Consider the following 18,543-nt stretch of genomic DNA (forward strand, 5'->3'; position numbering starts at 1 on the left):
TCTGGCTGAGCCACCATCAAGTAGCGCCACCTACACACTACGTTTTCTTTGTCCATTCTGACATGTCACGATTATAATCTCCATGTCCATTGTTTCACTGCATCCATCTGTATTTTACGAATGTAATAAATAGTGTCATTTTAATATAAACCGTGCTGATCTTATTACTTTCCGAAACATCGTGCCTTTTCAACAAATAATAATAATAATAATAATAATAATAATAATAATAATAATAATAATAATAATAATAATGACAAGAATGAAAAAGTACTGGGAGGACAGAAAAACACGACTCACTAACCAATGGTAGATCTATCGCACCCCAAAGAGGGTGAAACGGATGATGATGATGATGATGATGATGATGATAATAATAATAATAATAATAATAATAATAATAATAATAATAATAATAATAATAATAATAATTTATTGGATAATAAGTTTCAAAATATAGAGAGTGGAAGTACATAAGTGTAGGAATATATTATAAATATTTTAGCCTATTGGGATCCTTTTCTCCTTTTGTGTTTTGTCCAGTGATCCTATTCTTTTATATCCTGTATTCATCTTTGTTTTTCCCCTTTTCCTGTACTTAATCTGGCTTTCTTCTCATCCTACACTTATCCCACATCAAGAGTAATGGTGATTTATTGTTTTAAAAGGAGATACAATTAGGCATAATCAGAGGGGAAAATATGGAAGGAGTCTGACACTTTGAAAAATGAAGGTATCGGCCAAAGAAAGGCAAGGACCACGAAGGGCATGAAAATGAAAGACTCCCTAAGCATTGAATGATTTAATACTGTCAGGGTTAGGAAAGAACAAGAGTTGACCAATGGAGGTCAAATAGGATTGATGAAAGTGAGTGGCCTGGCACAAGTAAGTGGAAGCAATGCCAAGACTGAGCTTAGAGCCCTGTGGTTCCCAACCCACACTCTCAAGTTAAGAGCCCCTGGGGCCCTTTTATAACAGGCAGGGGCTACCATGGCGTTATTCTACTGCCCCCACCCACATGGGGATCCCACATCAAGACTGAAAATCTGTTGTCAAGATGTCCCTTCAACAAGTGTTGATGCCCACCCTCAGCTGTAGCTGGGAGCAGAAATGAGAAGAGATGGAAGTAGAAGAACTGGGACTGATAAGGAGAGAGCCCTATATTTGAAGACAGCAGTGTATGAAGATGTGGAGATTGTCCTTGTCCTTTTGTGTTTCCATGTGTGTCCTCATCTCCTATTTCTGTTGGTCCCTCTTCCCACACTTATTTTTCATTGTGTTCGTCCCATTTTTCATGTTCCTTTCTTACTTGTCTCTCTCAGAGAAGAGGTACAGTATATAAAATCAAAGAGGCAAATAACATTTTGGGCACAACTTTTAATTAGGAAATTTGATAATTTGATATGTTTTAGTACATTCAAGATAACAGCTATCAAGATATTTAATCAGTATAACCAGCAGGGAACTTACAGGCATTTAAGAAATCATGGAGGGACTAATGACATAAGTAATCAATGTGGTTTCAGACCACAAAAAGGCAGGCAGTAACAGACATGAAAGTAGCAAGAATGATTGCTGGTACAAACAGGTGGGAACAATGGCAGGAGGGTACTCGGAATGAGGAGATAAAGTCTAATTTAGGAATGAACTCGATGGATGAAGCTGTACGCATAAACCGGCTTCGGTGGTGGGGTCATGTGAGGCGAATGGAAGAGGATAGGTTACCTAGGAGAATAATGGACTCTGTTATGGAGGGTAAGAGAAGTAGAGGGAGACCAAGACGACGATGGTTAGACTTGGTTTCTAACGATTTAAGGATAAGAGGTATAGAACTAAATGAGGCCACAACACTAGTTGCAAATCGAGGATTGTGGCGACGTTTAGTAAATTCTCAGAGGCTTGCAGACTGAACGCTGAAAGGCATAACAGTCTATAATGATAATGTATGTATGTTGTTATTATTATTATTATTATTATTATTATTATTATTATTATTATTATTTGGTCTGTTTTGCACTGTTCATGTCTTGGTCTTTCTCTTCTATTGTTATTCCTTATACATGTCCTGTTAATGTGACGCATTACAAATTGCATTATATATTTACTATAATTTAAGCATCTTTCTCACCTTATATGCCTTTACTTGCCTTCAGATATCTTATATATATATTTGTCATGTCATTGTGAAAACAGATCTTTACCTGTGTAAAAATTCATTTAAGAATATACCTATGTTAAAAATTTCAGATCTCTGTGTGGCACAGATTTAGCTGGGCATTCCGCACATACACACAGATAAACACTTCCGTATGTTACGAATTGAATATGGCTCTTTGTGTCTGGAACAAAAAATGACTTCCTATGCCATGGACTTAAAATGGCTCCTTGACTTGTATCGCCTATCTTATGTATGTTGTGAGCTGTTGATACTGGCCTCTTCGTTGTCGTAAAGACATTCTTGACCCACTCACATTCACTCCATCCAATCTCACAGGTAACTAACGTTCTTGCACAGTACAGCCCGTATTTAAAGCAAACCTGATGTGCAACGGCATGGGACCGCTACTAGAGCCATGCTAATGCGATTTGCGGGAAATGTGAATCAACGTCGTCTTTCAGATGTATAAACATGCCTACCAATGTTCGTTAATCTAGCACAACCCCTTCTTAGTGTTTGGACTTTTTTTCTGCCAGTGTATAATATAAAATTAAAAGACTTCCTAGTCTCACTGTTCCAAGAGTAATTATAGATATACTGAATGACTATTTTCTAAGTCCAAAAATTTTCATATCACTGAAGTGATCATAAAAATGCCATTATGAATGAAGAGGAATCCAGACTTATGTTTTTCTTGTTAAGTAAACAAACTAAAGATCCATCTGACGAATGTTATAGGATAACGAATCTAGCTCCTAAAAAGTTGTACGTAGAATTACAGCATCTATAGTGAATTATCTATATATCTTTCATTGTAACAGCCCTGCAAAATTCCTATCTTTACCCTTTGTATAATACAGTGGAACCTCGATTATCCGTTCCCGGAAAATACGTTTTCCCGGTATATGCGTTCAAATTATGTGGTCCCGCGAGCATCGTAATTAAATCACGTTGTAAAAGTCCCACATTATCCGTTCCTCGAAGAAACGATTTCCCGGATCAACCGTCCAGAAATTCCAGTCCCATCAACGCTAAATCCTCGATCAATCGTTTTTTAATAAACTGTATCTTACAAAAGGATGGCTATGGCATATTTATGGATCTTGGCGTTAACGCCCCGTCACTGCAATAATTAAAGCAAGTACTGTACCGGTACTGGAAAAGCGATCGGCGGTGAACTTGCATAAGGGACCATCTTAGCATCGCATTCGGGTGGTATTGTTTAGAGAATCTCGGAAAATCATAAAGCAGAGAGTGGCGACAACAATTGCAAGGAGACACGGCGCATTTTGACAGCTCTGCTTGAAGACGGAACGAGTTTCGTCAAATGTTCGCACTTATAAAACGTCCATATTATGTCCACGGTTAGATGTTTATATTTTTACTTTTTTCGATCGTACTGCCGAAGAGGTTTTTGGCACTTTGCTCAGAGCACTGCAGAGTAACTGGGCTTTCAGGCAGGAATCGAAACTGCTTCTTAACACAAATTCAGTATTTTTTTATATTATCGTACATGATTATGTTAGCGAGACCAAAACACATGTTGCACCTAAATGTAATTTTTAAAAAAGAAAGCCATGGGAGGTCTTGGAATTGCCTATTACTGTTTAGGTCCTAATGTAAGACTGGGAATTTTACGTTTTCGTGTTAGAATACCAAAAACCGCAGTCGTTTTATTTGCGCACGTTACATTTTAAATGGTTGGTATAATTTCATACTCCTACTGACATGTGCAGCGAGCGCGCTTTCCAGATGACCTCAAGGTCACGAATAAACGTAATTTCAGAAGTTTTGATATTTCTTTTATCTTTCCAATTTGATTGGATTTGTGACGCGCAGAATTGAATATAATGCATTCGAGAACTTTTAAGAATCGATACATTCGAACCCATGTTTTCGAGTTCAACATAACCTTTAAAAGTCGACGTAGGCCTATCTTGCGCGGTACGAGATTTCCAGAAACTGACTACGAACAGTATACCGGAGACCAAATTACAATGAAAGATTAAGAAATGAACGGATTTCGCATTCATTTTGGGTGCTTTCGTATCTAATGTGCTTTATTTTATTAGATGAGAGAATTAAAAACTACTTGTGGTCGATTGTCGTTTGGCTTGGCGTTATTAGATTTTTCGAAGAGTTTGGCTAGCTTAATCAAAGTCGCTGAACTGAAAGAAGTTTTCACGGGAAACTGACGAATATTCCCCAATAAAACTGAATATAAAGTATCGAAATTTTGAACTCGCGTACCGGTAATTAATGCGGTTTCGTGGTCTAACATGCCCGCCTCTCATCCAGAGGCCCGGGTTCGATTGCGACCAGGTCAGACAATTTTACCTGGATATAAGTCTGGTTCCAGGTCCACTCAGCCTATGTGATTACCTTTAATTGTGGAGCTATCTAATGGTGAGATGGCGACCCCGATCTACAGAGTAGAGCTGGGAACGGAGCTGTTGCTCCTATGATTGCAATCGGTAGTGCGAGTGCAGCGCTCCCTCCGGTATTCTCCGGTAGTCAACTGTTGCTTGGAAACCAATCGGTGGTTTCGGAGGGCGAGCGGAGGACGGAGCAACAGTACTGAATGTGTGCTCGCTTGCACTTCCAGAAGTGGAGCGCAACGGATGTGGTAGCGACGTAGTAAATACTGCTTTATAAGAATGAAGAAGGCGAATATATGAAATATATACATTCGCATTTATCGTTAACGTTTAATAATATATATATTTCCGATAAAAGTCCATGCAAATAGAATCGACTTTATTCATTATATTACCTTTGAAGTGTTATATATGTGATAGACTGTAAGTACTCTCGTACGTCCCCGCGCTGTTGGGGCCAACGCGCCCGCCTGTCGCCCGGCGGCCCCGGGTTCGATTCCCAGCCGGGCCGGTGTTTTTTTAATTGTAATGAATACTATCCCAGTCCTGGGGACTGGGTGTTTGTGACGTCCTTAATCTTCCTTTCCTCACACACAACATTCCACACTACCGCCATTCCAATTACACGCAGGGGTTCATACAATATGGTGCCTGTAGGGGCAAAAGATCCACATGGGTCGACGCCCCGAACAAATAGCATTTTGAAGAAAATAACCAGTGTTGAAAAACAACGCGAGAAGCGGGACTCGATCCAGTGAACCAGCGCTTTCGAGCTAACCACTCGACCGCCGCCGTTTCGTGCTCGTGAACCCAAAGCGCCGGTACATATTCCACGCGAAAGGTTATCTTGCGATTTTCTCGAGAACGCCTTAGTAGTACGCCGTACTACTTGCACATTATGTTGTCCTAATGGACTACTAAATGTGTACAAAGTTGGAAGGTAGTCCGTGATCCGAACGTCATGGCCTCCCCTTGTAAGTGTATTGTACCTGTATTCAGTCTGTGCGTATTAAATTTGCGTCTATATTTCCTCTGCTTGTTGTGTTGTGTAGGTAATGCAAAGTATATTAGAAAATAATTGTGGTATTGGTTTGATATTTAATCCCGTTTTTAGATGGTATTCGTGTTTTAGAATATTTAAAGGCATTTAATAAATTTGTACAGAAATTTGTACCACGAAGGCCGTCTGATACATGGTATTTCTTTGAAATTACCGATGATAAACATCAGCAAAATGCACATTTTGCGGCCGCATTTACGCGACGGGTGGTAGTCGGCTTCAGCAGAAGACTACAACATTGCTGTATTAAGCGAAACAGTTATGTTGTGAGAAAAGTGCATTGAATATACGGGTGAAATACCTTTACGTTGTCATGCCGCTACAGTACATTCACTCGGTAGTTTACTCGGTATAACCGGATGATGACGTCACAACAACTGCACCGCTCCGTCCCAGCCACTAGTCAGCGCTCTACCGTCTGAACTACTCAGCCCGGTACAGCATATAAACAATTCCAATCACTTCATTCTCTTCGGTAATAAATGATCCTTCTTTCTTTCTTAATCTGCTTACCCTCCAGGGTTGGTTTTTCCCTCGGACTCATCGAGGGATCCCACCTCTACCGCCTCAAGGGCAGTGTCCTGGAGCTTCAGACTCTGGGTCGTGGGATACAACTGGGGAGGATGACCAGTACCTCGCCAGGCGGCCTCACCTGCTATGCTGAACAGGGGCCTTACGGGGGGATGGGAAGATCGGAAGGGATAGACAAGGAAGAGGGAAGGAAGCGGCCGTGGCCTTAACTTAGGTATCATCCCGGCATTTGCCTGGAGGCGAACTGGGAAACCACAGAAAACCACGTCCAGGATGGCCGAGGTGGGAATCGAACCCTTCTCTACTCAGTTGACCTCCCGAGGCTGAGCGGACCCCGTTCCAGCCCTCGTACCACCTTTCACATTTCGTGGCAGACCCGGGAATCGAACCCGGGCCTCCGGGGGTGGCAGCTAATCACACTAAGCACTACACCACAGAGGCGGACGCTAACTGAATTTCAACAGATCAAAATCTTATTCACAGCGTAACAAAATAATGAGGCAATCTTGAAACGACTGCAGCATTTGAATGACAAACATAGAAAGACACATGCATCTGTGGAATTGATACTGAAGCCTAAATTGTAATTCCACCCAAGATCACCATTACTACATTGCCCATATTAAAGTATTTGAATTTTCCGCCAGTGAATTCAATCGGAGGACTATCGGAGGTCTCCAGAGGAAGAGCGAAAACTATTGCTCCGCTCCGCTCCTACCGTTCTCAGCTCTAGGCAGGCTGTCTTCGTCTTAGCGTCATGTTCCACAGTTTCATCTGAAATTGCATTGGTTCGTCATTGGACGTAGAGCTGGGAACGGAACAGTTACTCCTATGATTGCAATCGGTAGTGCGAGTGCAGCGCTCCCTCCGGTATTCTTTGGTAGTAAACTGTTGCTTGGAAACCAATCGCTGGTTCGGTCGGCGAGCGGAGGACTGAGGAACAGTATTGAAAGCGTGCTTCCTTGCCGTTCCATCCGTGGTGCGCAACGGATGTGGTAGCGACATGGTAAATACTGCTTTATACGTATGACGAAGGCGAATATATGAAATATATACATTCTCATTTATCGTTCGTGTTTCATTTGTCGATTACTTTTGTAACAATTTGCTTTACGTCATGCCGTCTTACGGCGACGATGTGATAGGAACGGCTGAGAAGAGCAATTTCTAGACGTGAAAATGGAAAACGACGTAAAATCATCTTCAGAGCTGCCGACAGTGGGGTCCGAACCCACTTTCAACCGGGAGATAGTGGGTTCGAATCCCACTGTCGGCAGCCCTGAAGTTGGTTTTCCGTGCTTTCCCATTTTCACACCAGGCATATGCTGGGGATGTACCTTAGTTAAGGCCACGGGCGCTTCCTTTCCATTCCCAGACCTTCCCTATCCTATCGTCGCCATAAGACCTATCTGTGTCGGTGCGACGTAAAATAAAACAAAAAAGTATCACCGACCGAAAGTCTCACGCTCCAGGACACTGTCCTTGAGGCGGTATAGGTGGGATCCTCTCTGCGAACGAGGGAACACCCAACCCTGGAGGGTAAATTGATAGAAATATTATTACTATTATTATTATTATTATTATTATTATTATTATTATTATTATTATTATTATTATTATTATTATTATTATTATTATTATACTCCCATAACCACTTCTGCGGTTTTCTGTGACGTTAAGGTGCCGGTATTTTGTCCCACAGTTCTTTCATGTGCCGGTACACCTGCCGACAAGCGACTCTCGTATGTCAGCATCTTCAAGTACCGCCGAGCAAAGTCGGAATTGAAACCGCAGACTTGAGCTCAGAACGCCAGAGCTCTACCGTCTGAACTACTCAGCCCGGTACAGCATATAACCAATACCAATCAGTTCGTACTCTTCATTAAAAAATGAAATGGCGTATGGTTTTTAGTGCCGGGAGTGTCCGAGGACAAGTTCGGCTCACCAGATGCAGGTCTTGTGATTTGACACCCTTGGGCGACCTAGCGTCATGATGAGGATGAAATGATTATGAAGACGACACATACAGCCAGCTCCAGTACCAGCGAAATTAACCAATTAAAATTAAAATTCCCGATCCTGCCGGGAATCGAACCTGGGACCCCTGTGACCAAAGGCCAGCGCGGTAACCATTTCGTCATGGAGCCGGACGTACTCTTCCGTCATAAATGAGCTACATGTATAACACAATGTAAGAACATCGTATATAATACATGTTTACATGCACTGGAATATACTTATTGCTTAAACTGTTTTACTATTAATAATATTGTAAATGCATTTGCAATGGTATTATATGTGCCAATATTCAATCTACAGTATTCTATCCACCTGCACCTATTGCAAACTGAATGTCAGCAGATCAAAATCTGTTGTTCATAGCGTAACAAATAATGCGGCGATCTTGAAACGACTACAGCATAATGACAAACGTGAGGGAACACATGCATCTGTGGAATTAGTAATGAAATTTAAATTGTAATTCCTCCTAAGATCACCGTTACAACATTGCCCACATTAAAGCATTTGAATTTTCTGCCCGTGAATTCAATCGGAGGACTACCGGAGGTCTCCGGAGGACGAGCGAAAACAACTGCTCCGCTCCACTCCTACCGTTCCCAGCTCTACTACAGAGCCAGGAATATCGGCCGAGAGGATTCGTCGCACTGACCATGGGCACCTCGTAATCTGGAGTCCTTCGGGCTGAGCAGCGGTCGCTTGGCAGGCAAAGTCCCACTGGGGCTGTAGTTTGGTTTGGTTTAGGAGTTTTGTAAGATTATAATAATTATACATATTTCATTTTTGTGATGTTTAGCCAAATTGTTGATGGTTTTCATTCATTCCCGGATTTTCCGTTTTCCCGTATTGTACGTTTTATTTTCATGGTCCCTCGAAAAACGGAGAATCGAGGTTTCACTGTAATATGAAAAAATGATATTACATACCTTTCATACCACCAGAGAATCCTCTCCAATTGGCAAAGATTATGAGAGGAAGATCTTCTCTACTGAAGTCTTGGATTGCTTGTGCAGTCTTATAGGCAGAGTCAGGAAACCATACTTGCCCAGCCTGGGATACAGTCTGCACAAATATAATAATTGTGAAAACCACTATCATTGACATTACTATATTTCTTTGTTTACGAGCACTAAATTAACAAGCTACAAATAATCAAGTCTAAGGGAAAGGCAAATAACATCTATTTATTTTAAGTGTCATAAGTTATGTTTTGGGAGCAGGGAGCTGTGATTCTTTTCTCAATTACTGTACAGTCACTCAAGTTGTCATAAGACCTATCTGTGTCAGTACAACATAAATATGTACAAAACAGTTCATCTTTACATTCCAATTAACTATAACACTCCATGCACATAAATATAAATTATAATAATGTTTATTATATCAATTTATATAGTTTATAATATGTTTTCATAAAACTTCCGGATGTGTTGCAATGTTAGAATAAGAAACTCGCGAGATCACAATCAAACTATAACTATTACCAATTAACAAGTTAACTGGCAGTCAGAATGGTACAACGGTGAGACTTGTGATGTCTGAATATGAGTCTAACAAACTTCGCTCCATTTCTCCACTTATTTACTAGGTGGAGAAACAAAAATAACTAAAATGAGTATGCCAGGAAAAATATACCCCACTTCTGTTGGATTTTCTTCAGGCTAGAGGTTCCCTCTGTGAGCATTTATTTTCCTGCTTTTGAGTCAGGGATTAGTCTTTCGTTAATCAGCTGATACAAGTAAGGATTCTACAAAATGCAATCACTCTAAGGAAAATTCAAAATGATGAGACTGTTTAGTGACACTATGAACATTTAAAAATATTTAATCTTTATTAATAAGCATGAATGGGTGAAAAACATTCTGAAAGAAATCTAGTAGGACACTGGAAAATTTGAGACTAAAAACTGAATATTTTGTTAAAAAACAATTTTTTGAATTCTTTGCTATATATCATCAAAAATTCTCTTAAGAATGCTTATTTAGGCCCTTAATTATATCTGAAAGTCCAGCTACCAGGATGAATTATCAGTGTATTGGCATAGGGCCCTGCGTTCATTTGAAGGATGGACCGAGGATATAACCAAGTTTGGTTAATTCTTCTAGTTCGGAGACAGAGTGTTTGTCATCATCCTAATACACCTTCCCCTACACATATCATACTACTAACCACCACAGAAACATGCAACAGTAAATTAATCCCCCCCACATAGGTTTGGCTTTAGAAAGGGCAACTGGCACCCGTAAAGTAGTGCTTAATGCACATTGGTGCTGATTCTAGATAACTCGGAAAAAGGCGAGAAAGTAGAAGAATCTCTTTCTACCTATAACTGAAACATGGTCCATGCGAACCAATAATAATGTCAAAAAGTGAAGACTATCGTAAGTTTCTAGGATACAACCATTCAAATATATAGGTATTACAACACTTACAATATTTAGACAAAGTACTTTACGTTCACCAGTTTCTGTATTTATACAAAGCTTTAAAAAAAAAAAAACCCAAGCACAACATTTTTGACTTGGTCTGGAGTGTAGATAATTGAATAAGAATGCAAAATATATTAAAAACATTAAAAACAAGCAAAATTCACCAAAACATTAATGTTTTCATTTATTTTTCTAGTAAATGTATTAACTATATTCACAGAAAAACCTTTAAACTTTTTTAGGTCAAATACAATCGTTTTATTTTCCGAAGTCTTTATTTCATAATAATTTTATTTTAATGGGTTGTATTTTTGAAAACTTGTATGTGCTGTTTAAATATGTCAAATCATTTTTTTATTTCAAGGGGCGTCTGAAAGGAGGACAAATTGAATTACAGTTTTAACGCGAGTACTATTAAATTGTGATTGTGCATTTAGTATGTGATTCCAGCACATGTATTTCATATGTTTTGATGCCTGAAATTTTATTTTCACTATGGTGGGTACAAAATGCTAAATCTGCAGACTATTTGTCTTTCAATTCACAAAGATGGGAAGAGTTTCAGCACAAGGATTAAATGCTCTCTGGCTGAATAAGTACTTGTGATAAAGAATAAATAAAATACCTTAGCTTCAGAATCAAGGTTAGCAGGGTCTGCAGGCAGATTAAGTTCAACAGTCCTAGTTTCCACAGCAATGACACCAACAGGAATGCCTCCAAGTCTTGCTCTGCCACAAATAACTGTCTGAGCCCATGGTTGCATAATTTCATTCCAAGAGCCATGGTCAAAAAATCCACTCTCCCATTCACTTGGATTATCTGCAAGTAATTCCAATCTACATTGTCATAAAATCACACCAAACATTTTCACAGATTTAATAAAAAATGAAACTAGATACATTCCACTATTCATCAGCATTTGAATAATAAATTTTAATGAAAATGAAAATCACTTACTGAGGCTCGGTCTACCAGCCAACATCCACCGCGGATCATAAGGTGCCTTGGTAGGCATATAGCCCACTTCACGTTCCACTGGGTCTACTGGAGTGATTGTGGGAACTGGTGACATTTTATCCTGCAAACAGAACATAGACTGGCATAGAGAAGAATATTTATGGTTATAAGCATTGGCAAGTTCACTTCAAAAACTGAAAATTTACCTTTGGAATGTAAGATAGCCACTTCAGGATTGTGTAAATTCCTTGTAGATCATTGGGCTCAGTCTTATGTGAAACTCCATTGTTATACATTATCTGTGTTCCTCCAAGCTGGTTATTAGAAGCATAGACCTCACGACCCAGCAGCTAAAAATGAAACACTCATCCTGTAGGCATATGTATGGTATTCCATTAACTGGACACTATCACAAAACTTGCAAGATATGTTACTCCATTGTCCCTCTTACATGATCACGTACAAAACTAAATTCTTTCCACAACTATACAAGTAACCAACTTTACAAGTAGGCTACTGTACAATGTACTCAAAAGTTATAATTGAATACTTTTCTCATCTTTTAGGTCTCAATGTTACACAATAAATGACAATAAGCACACTTCTAGTACATCTGTCATCAAGGAACCTGTACAATATTGTTCCATGATGACCAATTCCTGACTTTATAATTTTTCCTAACTGAATGGATGAAGTCCTATTCGACAAATACTACAACAGAAGAATACTACATGGAACACTGTTCCATGGAAAAGAGTTGACAAATTCAACTTACTTTCAACATTGTTTACACAGATGCTTCAATTATTAATCAACAGGCAATTTACAGAATATCATATAAAATTTAATATTCCCCACAAGTGTGTGAGAACAGTACCAGCAGAAACGTTAAAGATTACTGGACACATCAGGCTTTTTAAGTAATACAGAGCAGTACACCACTTTCAACTGAGAACAACAAAGAAAAGTCCACCAACCTTGTTCAGGGCACTATAACCGGTGAGAATAATGTGTGAATTTTCAATCTGAATCACTCTTTGCCCAAGACGCACCAGGTATGAACCAATACCAATGGCTCGGCAAGTAACCATGGATATCGTAACAACATCTTCGTAAGCTCGTGATGTTTCACCGGCGATCATTCCTGCTGCCCTTAGATTTTCAACACCCAGTCCATCTTCTTTCCCTAGAGATAATAACAGTCAGACCTTCATTCAACAGTAAACAGTTTTATACCTAAATGATTAGGCTTTTTATGTCCTGTGGCTAAATATCTTTTTTTTTTTTTTTTTTGCTAGGGGCTTTACGTCGCACCGACACAGATAGGTCTTATGGCGACGATGGGATAGGAAAGGCCTAGGAGTTGGAAGGAAGCGGCCGTGGCCTTTGGCTAAATATCAGTATCATTCATCTTATAACTCATTTTTGAATACTGTATATGTAATATATATTTCAACATCATAATAATGAAATTATACTACAAAATATATGATAATATAGGCAGAATCATTCTAACCCAGCATATGGCACTGAATCACTTCCATGTGTTAAATTTATGTGCATGTAGCACTGAACATGGAGAAATTCAAGAAGAGCATTTGAACTAAAAACCAGCTGCACTGCTTGATTCATTTTTTGAATCCAGTAGATTTTATATTTTATATCTTTTATTATATGTAAGTGAAAACATTTCCTCTTTTGCTGCTTTTCCCATATACTGGTGGGATCATGGGTGCAATCTGCATCACACATTTAGATCTGGCTCTGTTTTATAGCTGGATGCCCTTCCTGATGCTGACCCTATGTGGAGGGATGTATCACAATTACATACCATATTTCACGGCATAATCGTCGCACTTTTTATACCAAAATTTTCGAAAAAAATTGTAGGGTGCGACCATTATACGATGAATATTTAATACCAGTATTTGTATTACTCAAAAAATGTATTTATAACTAAATTGTATTTGATACAAATTTAAGATGCACGTAATACTCGCGTTTATACATCAAAATAATTAAAATAGTCTAAAACAAAATTCATAATTTTTCGCAACAATTCGGCGAACATTTTTCCAACCTGAAAATAAAAATGAACGTATTAAGTTAATTTGTCATTAATTTGAGTATTAAAGTTAAAATATTACACTTGCAAAAAATTATCGCTTTGTTGTGAAATGCGGACTTACCGGTACGCAATTTATTCCAAATCTTCGGTGTCGCTATCGCAGGTTTCACTATCTGATGCGCCGTCCTCGCCTCTGTTAATACCAGTATCAGATTCTTCGTCTCCCTGCCACACTGCGTCATCTTCGGAACCGTCTAGTGCATTCGAAATCCCAGTCCTTTTGAAGCTCTTGGAGACTAGTTCAGGTGGTATAAGATCCCAACTCTTCTTCACCCACGAGCATAACAAGTCCAAGGGTGGACGCCTGATATTTCCGGCGGGCGTCAATTGCTGATCGCCGCTCATCATCCACTCGTTGTAAAATCGACGTAAGTGGTCTTTAAAGGGTTAATTAACACATACGTCTAGTGGCTGCAAAGCATATGTTAGGCCACCAGGAATGACTATCTGTCGTGTCTTATTTGTAGTGAGAATTTGCTTCACTTCGTTCACGAGGTGACCTCGGAAACTATCTAAAACAAGCAGAGCTGGTTGTTTTAGTAGTGCACCAGGTCTTCTATTCCACACAGTTTTAACCCAGTCCAGCATGAGTTCTACGTCCATCCAACCCTTTGGTTGCACTCGTACATGAATTCCACGGGGAAACTGTATATTCTTAAGCATCGTTTTTCTCTTGAAAATGATGTAAGGCGGCAACTTTCTCCCGTCAGCTGTAATGACTAGCATTGCTGTGCATCGCAACTTCTCACTACCGCTGGTTTTCATTAATACACTCCGTGATCCTTTTAGCGTAATAGTGCTGTTGCGAGGCATATCAAAAAAGATTGGAGTCTGATCGGCATTACCGATTTGAGAAAGCAAGTACGAAGTTTCCTTGCGCAAACGTATGACAAATCGGTGAAAATTTACAATCTTGTCCGTGTAATCAGCAGGCAACTTTTGGCTTAGTGTTGTTCTCCTTTGCACTGACAGATTGTGTCGTCGCATGAACCCCTTAATCCACCCACGAGTCGCCTTAAACTGAGTTACCGGTATGTTGTGTTTGCGCGCTACCTCCTGTCCCTTAATTTGTAACATTTCATATGATACACTGCAGCCATTGTTACGTATTTCACTGACGTACCTAAACACTTCTTCGTCAATTATAGGAAACTTCCCTGTTTTAGGACCTCTAAACGCGCGTCTAGAAGGGTTTGTGCTTTTTAGCTTGCTTTTTACTTTCCGCCAGTCACGCACCAACTTTTCACTCACAGAAAATTTTCTTTCTGCAGCTCTGTTCCAGTGCTGTTCAGCGAAGGCAATTACACTTAGCTTGAAGCCCGCAGAACAGTTTCTATATTTACCCATAATCGCTTATAAATGCTTCACACGTTAATGTTTTGCGATATAAATGACTTTCCGTAATTGTTCACTATTAAAACAAATTATTTCTGCAAACACCCAAAACACAAATTAAAAACTTAAATTCTCACGCTCACATGTCTACAGTAATCACGTAAATCTGAAACAAATAAATGCATCTGTGATCTGTCCATTCCAGAGCAGCCAATACTGTTAGGCAGCAAGGAAGCATGCAACAATTTATCAGTTTAGCTCGTTGGTTGCGACACACTACTGCGCTTGCGCAAAGCTCGCAAACCGGAGCTCTAGCTAGCGCGGTGTAGATCTACTGTATAGTTGACTGTATTCCGAGACGTCAGTAACAAACATTCATTTTTTTCAATTTCTTTTAAACATACGGTAATTAGGTTAATATTTCTTCCCAGTTATTGATGATTTTACATTACATTACATTACTGACGAGTTTATAAAATAAAACTTTAATAGCATTGGATAATAATTATCTTGACTGCTTGGATAAAAGTTTTCATCCCATGCCTGGACACTTATGACGTAGTAGTAAGATAAGAGTCTAGCGATGACAACTGAGACATCGTAAATAATTCGGCTGAATAATTCCGTGGAAATCTGCGTTATCGTCTTGGATTTCACTTCGTGCGCAATAACACAGGAGCCGGCCCCATGGTGTAGGGGTAGCGTGCTTGCCTCTTACACAGAGGCCTCGGGTTCAATTCACGGCCGGGTCAGGGAATTTTACCTGTATCTGAGGGCTGGTTCGAGGTCCATTCAACCTACCTAGCCGGTATTTCCTGGCGACGTTGCCGATAAGCGATAACTTACAGCCTTACGTATTTCAAATGGGAACTCATAATATGTAGGTGGTGAATAAATAGTACACTGTCTCGCGACCACGTTGTCAAACTGCTGATAGCCTACCGGTAAGGATAATATGTAGGTGGTGAATAAATAGTACACTGTCTCGCGACCACGTTGTCAAACTGCCGATAGTCTACCGGTAAGCCATGCGTCGTACATATACCGGTATTATTTATTTATACGTTGTGCAACATGTCGCAAACGTGACTGTGTTGCCAAATTGCCCATAAACCGATTAAAGGTTTAAAGTCCGATTTTTGTATTGAAAATAAAGGATGCGACGATTACGCGGTGGCGACGATTATGCCGTGAAATACGGTATTTCTGTGGTGGAAGTGTACTGCGAGTGTATTAAGAGACAAACACTAACACCCAGTTCCCGTGTCAGAGGAACTAAGCAGATATGACTAAAATTCCTGACCTGGCCAGAACTGAACCCGGGCACCTGTGAATCAAAGGCATCAACTCTGACCATTCAGCCAAGAAGTCTGACATACATGCAAGTGAAATTATCTTTGTTTTAATAAACACTGAAAATTCCTTTCTTTTATCTGTCCTGGTTTTGGATGCCAATAGCAAAACCATCCCACAGCGCCTTCTTAGTTCAAATGCTCTCACAGTCAAAAGACAAAGAAGATATCATGCAGACATTCAGAAAATATACATACAGTAAAATATTGTTAATTTCCAACTCTGTTAATTTGGCAGATATTGTATATTGTAATTTAAAGTACTGTGCTGGTCCCATAAATGGAAATTGGTGTGCCTTAATTCAAAATTATTGATAAACTACTACTTCCTCACTAATAATCACTGCAATGAGCCACCTTATATTTTATTGGTGATGTGAATTTTTTGATTATTAGCACCACAAATGAGGGTTTTGTTTGTCTATACCATACTATAATATCCATATCATGTTTTTATCAAGTACAGACTGTTTCCGAAGTGCAAGTAAAAGTAACCTGCAAGTGTAGCTTGTATATACTTGTTCTATATGGCACGGTACAGGAATGAAAGTCATGTCAAGCAAATGCACAATGATTCGCTGTTCTGCTCGAACTTTAAAAGGAAATAAATTTTTGAGTGAAAATATTGTATAAGATTCAAGTTCGACACTGGATTCCTTTTTTATATTGTATAACTTCGGGTCAAAAATTGTCAAAAACTGTATTCTTCCAAGACACTCAGTGAAAACCTAAAATAAGAGAAGTTGTTAAGGGACAGAAGATCAAAACAGAAATCGCAAAGGAATTTGCCATTCCACTCTCCACACTTTTAACGTACGATGATTTGAGGTGAGAAGTATTCAGATTGGAGGCTGAACTGTTGGAGTGGTTTAGGCATGTCTGAAATAACAACATTTCATTTGATCTATAAATGTGAATTTCTTCAGTATAATGCAATTTGATAGAATCTGATGATCATCTTTCAAGAATGAAGCATGTCATTTCATTTTTAACTGAATGATAAAATTTTCAGAAGGTCATTCGGGATCTCTGGTGTTGAGTTTAAAGGCCGCTGGTGGTGCTATTATCAAATTGAGCAAGTCAAAACGGGGAGTGATGATTCATGTCAGTACTCAGAACATGTGTGTAGAGTTTTGTGACATTAGCTACACGTGTGTGTAGAGTTTTGTGACATTAGCTACAATGCTACAACGCGGATTGACCCTTAATGGGAAAGCTACATAACAGCCCTTTCCGATGCTAAATATAGCTATTCTGCAATCCAAGGAATATGCAAGAAGCATAATTTATTGATATCAAAGAACGGGATCAGTACTGTATTGATTAAAAATGGCAAAGGCCGACTGGGGTTACTTCCAGAGGGGAAAAAACAGGCAAATCCACGACCAGCCACCAACCGTACACTAGAAAAGTGGTGAGGAAAGTGAAGGCCCTTGTCTGAGATGATAATCCTGCCCCCCAAAGAACTATAGCATGTAAGTTGGGGATGTCCGTTTCAACAGTTAACATCATAATCAACAAGGACCTGCAATTAGAAAAGCGGCATAAGCGCCAAGTTCACAAGCTGTTGTCTCGTCACATTTCGGAACTGTAATCTATCAGTAATCTATCTATCATTTTGAAACGTCGCACTAATGCAAGAAAACTGTATGAGGGCTATCTGGCAGAAGACCGATGGGAAAATGTGGTGACATTAGACGAAACATATGTATACCTTAGTGAGTGTAACAAACCCTGCTCGATTTACTAACACCCTAGAGACAAAAAAATATATCAAACATTGTATAAAGAATGCCAGGAAAGTTTTCCAAGGGGTTTCATGATCATTACTGGATACTGCTACAATGGCAAGTTAACCATTCCCTGTGTCACTAATAATGTGAAGGTGAACACTACATACTATCAGCAAGAGGTTTTAACACCCATTTACAACATAAACATCCCAGCACTGTACGGGAGAGCAAAAAATCAGGTAAGGGTACATCAAGATAAAGCATCTCGCCACACCTCTTGTTTGACTTGTCTGTTCTTAGAGAAAATGGAGATGGAAACTGGAATCTGTGCAATTCCTTTTACTGACATGTCGGTGAAGGCACTCGATGGGTCACCCATGGACTTCTGAGCATTTGGACTCCTGAAAAGCGCCTTAGGAAATAGACGTCCACGGCTATCAATGGCCTCTGGATGCCTGTCAGA

The 18,543-nt window shown here is 39.5% G+C and overlaps 1 protein-coding gene across 2 annotated transcripts in view; it reads right to left on the bottom strand.

The window, feature by feature from the left end:
- ACC (acetyl-CoA carboxylase) overlaps window positions 1-18,543 on the bottom strand; it is a 391,497-nt gene that overhangs the window by 39,980 nt on the left and 332,974 nt on the right. For both annotated transcript variants that reach the window (XM_067135322.2, XM_067135321.2), the window contains exons 32-36: window positions 12,510-12,718; window positions 11,739-11,882; window positions 11,533-11,653; window positions 11,201-11,394; window positions 9,073-9,208 (exon numbers count right to left, since the gene is read on the bottom strand). In XM_067135322.2, coding sequence (XP_066991423.2) covers window positions 9,073-9,208; window positions 11,201-11,394; window positions 11,533-11,653; window positions 11,739-11,882; window positions 12,510-12,718 — 804 coding nt within the window. The remainder of the gene's footprint in view (window positions 1-9,072; window positions 9,209-11,200; window positions 11,395-11,532; window positions 11,654-11,738; window positions 11,883-12,509; window positions 12,719-18,543) is intronic.

This window comes from Anabrus simplex, chromosome 1 (assembly GCF_040414725.1).
Source record: "Anabrus simplex isolate iqAnaSimp1 chromosome 1, ASM4041472v1, whole genome shotgun sequence".
Classification (NCBI taxonomy): Eukaryota; Metazoa; Arthropoda; class Insecta; order Orthoptera; family Tettigoniidae; genus Anabrus; species Anabrus simplex.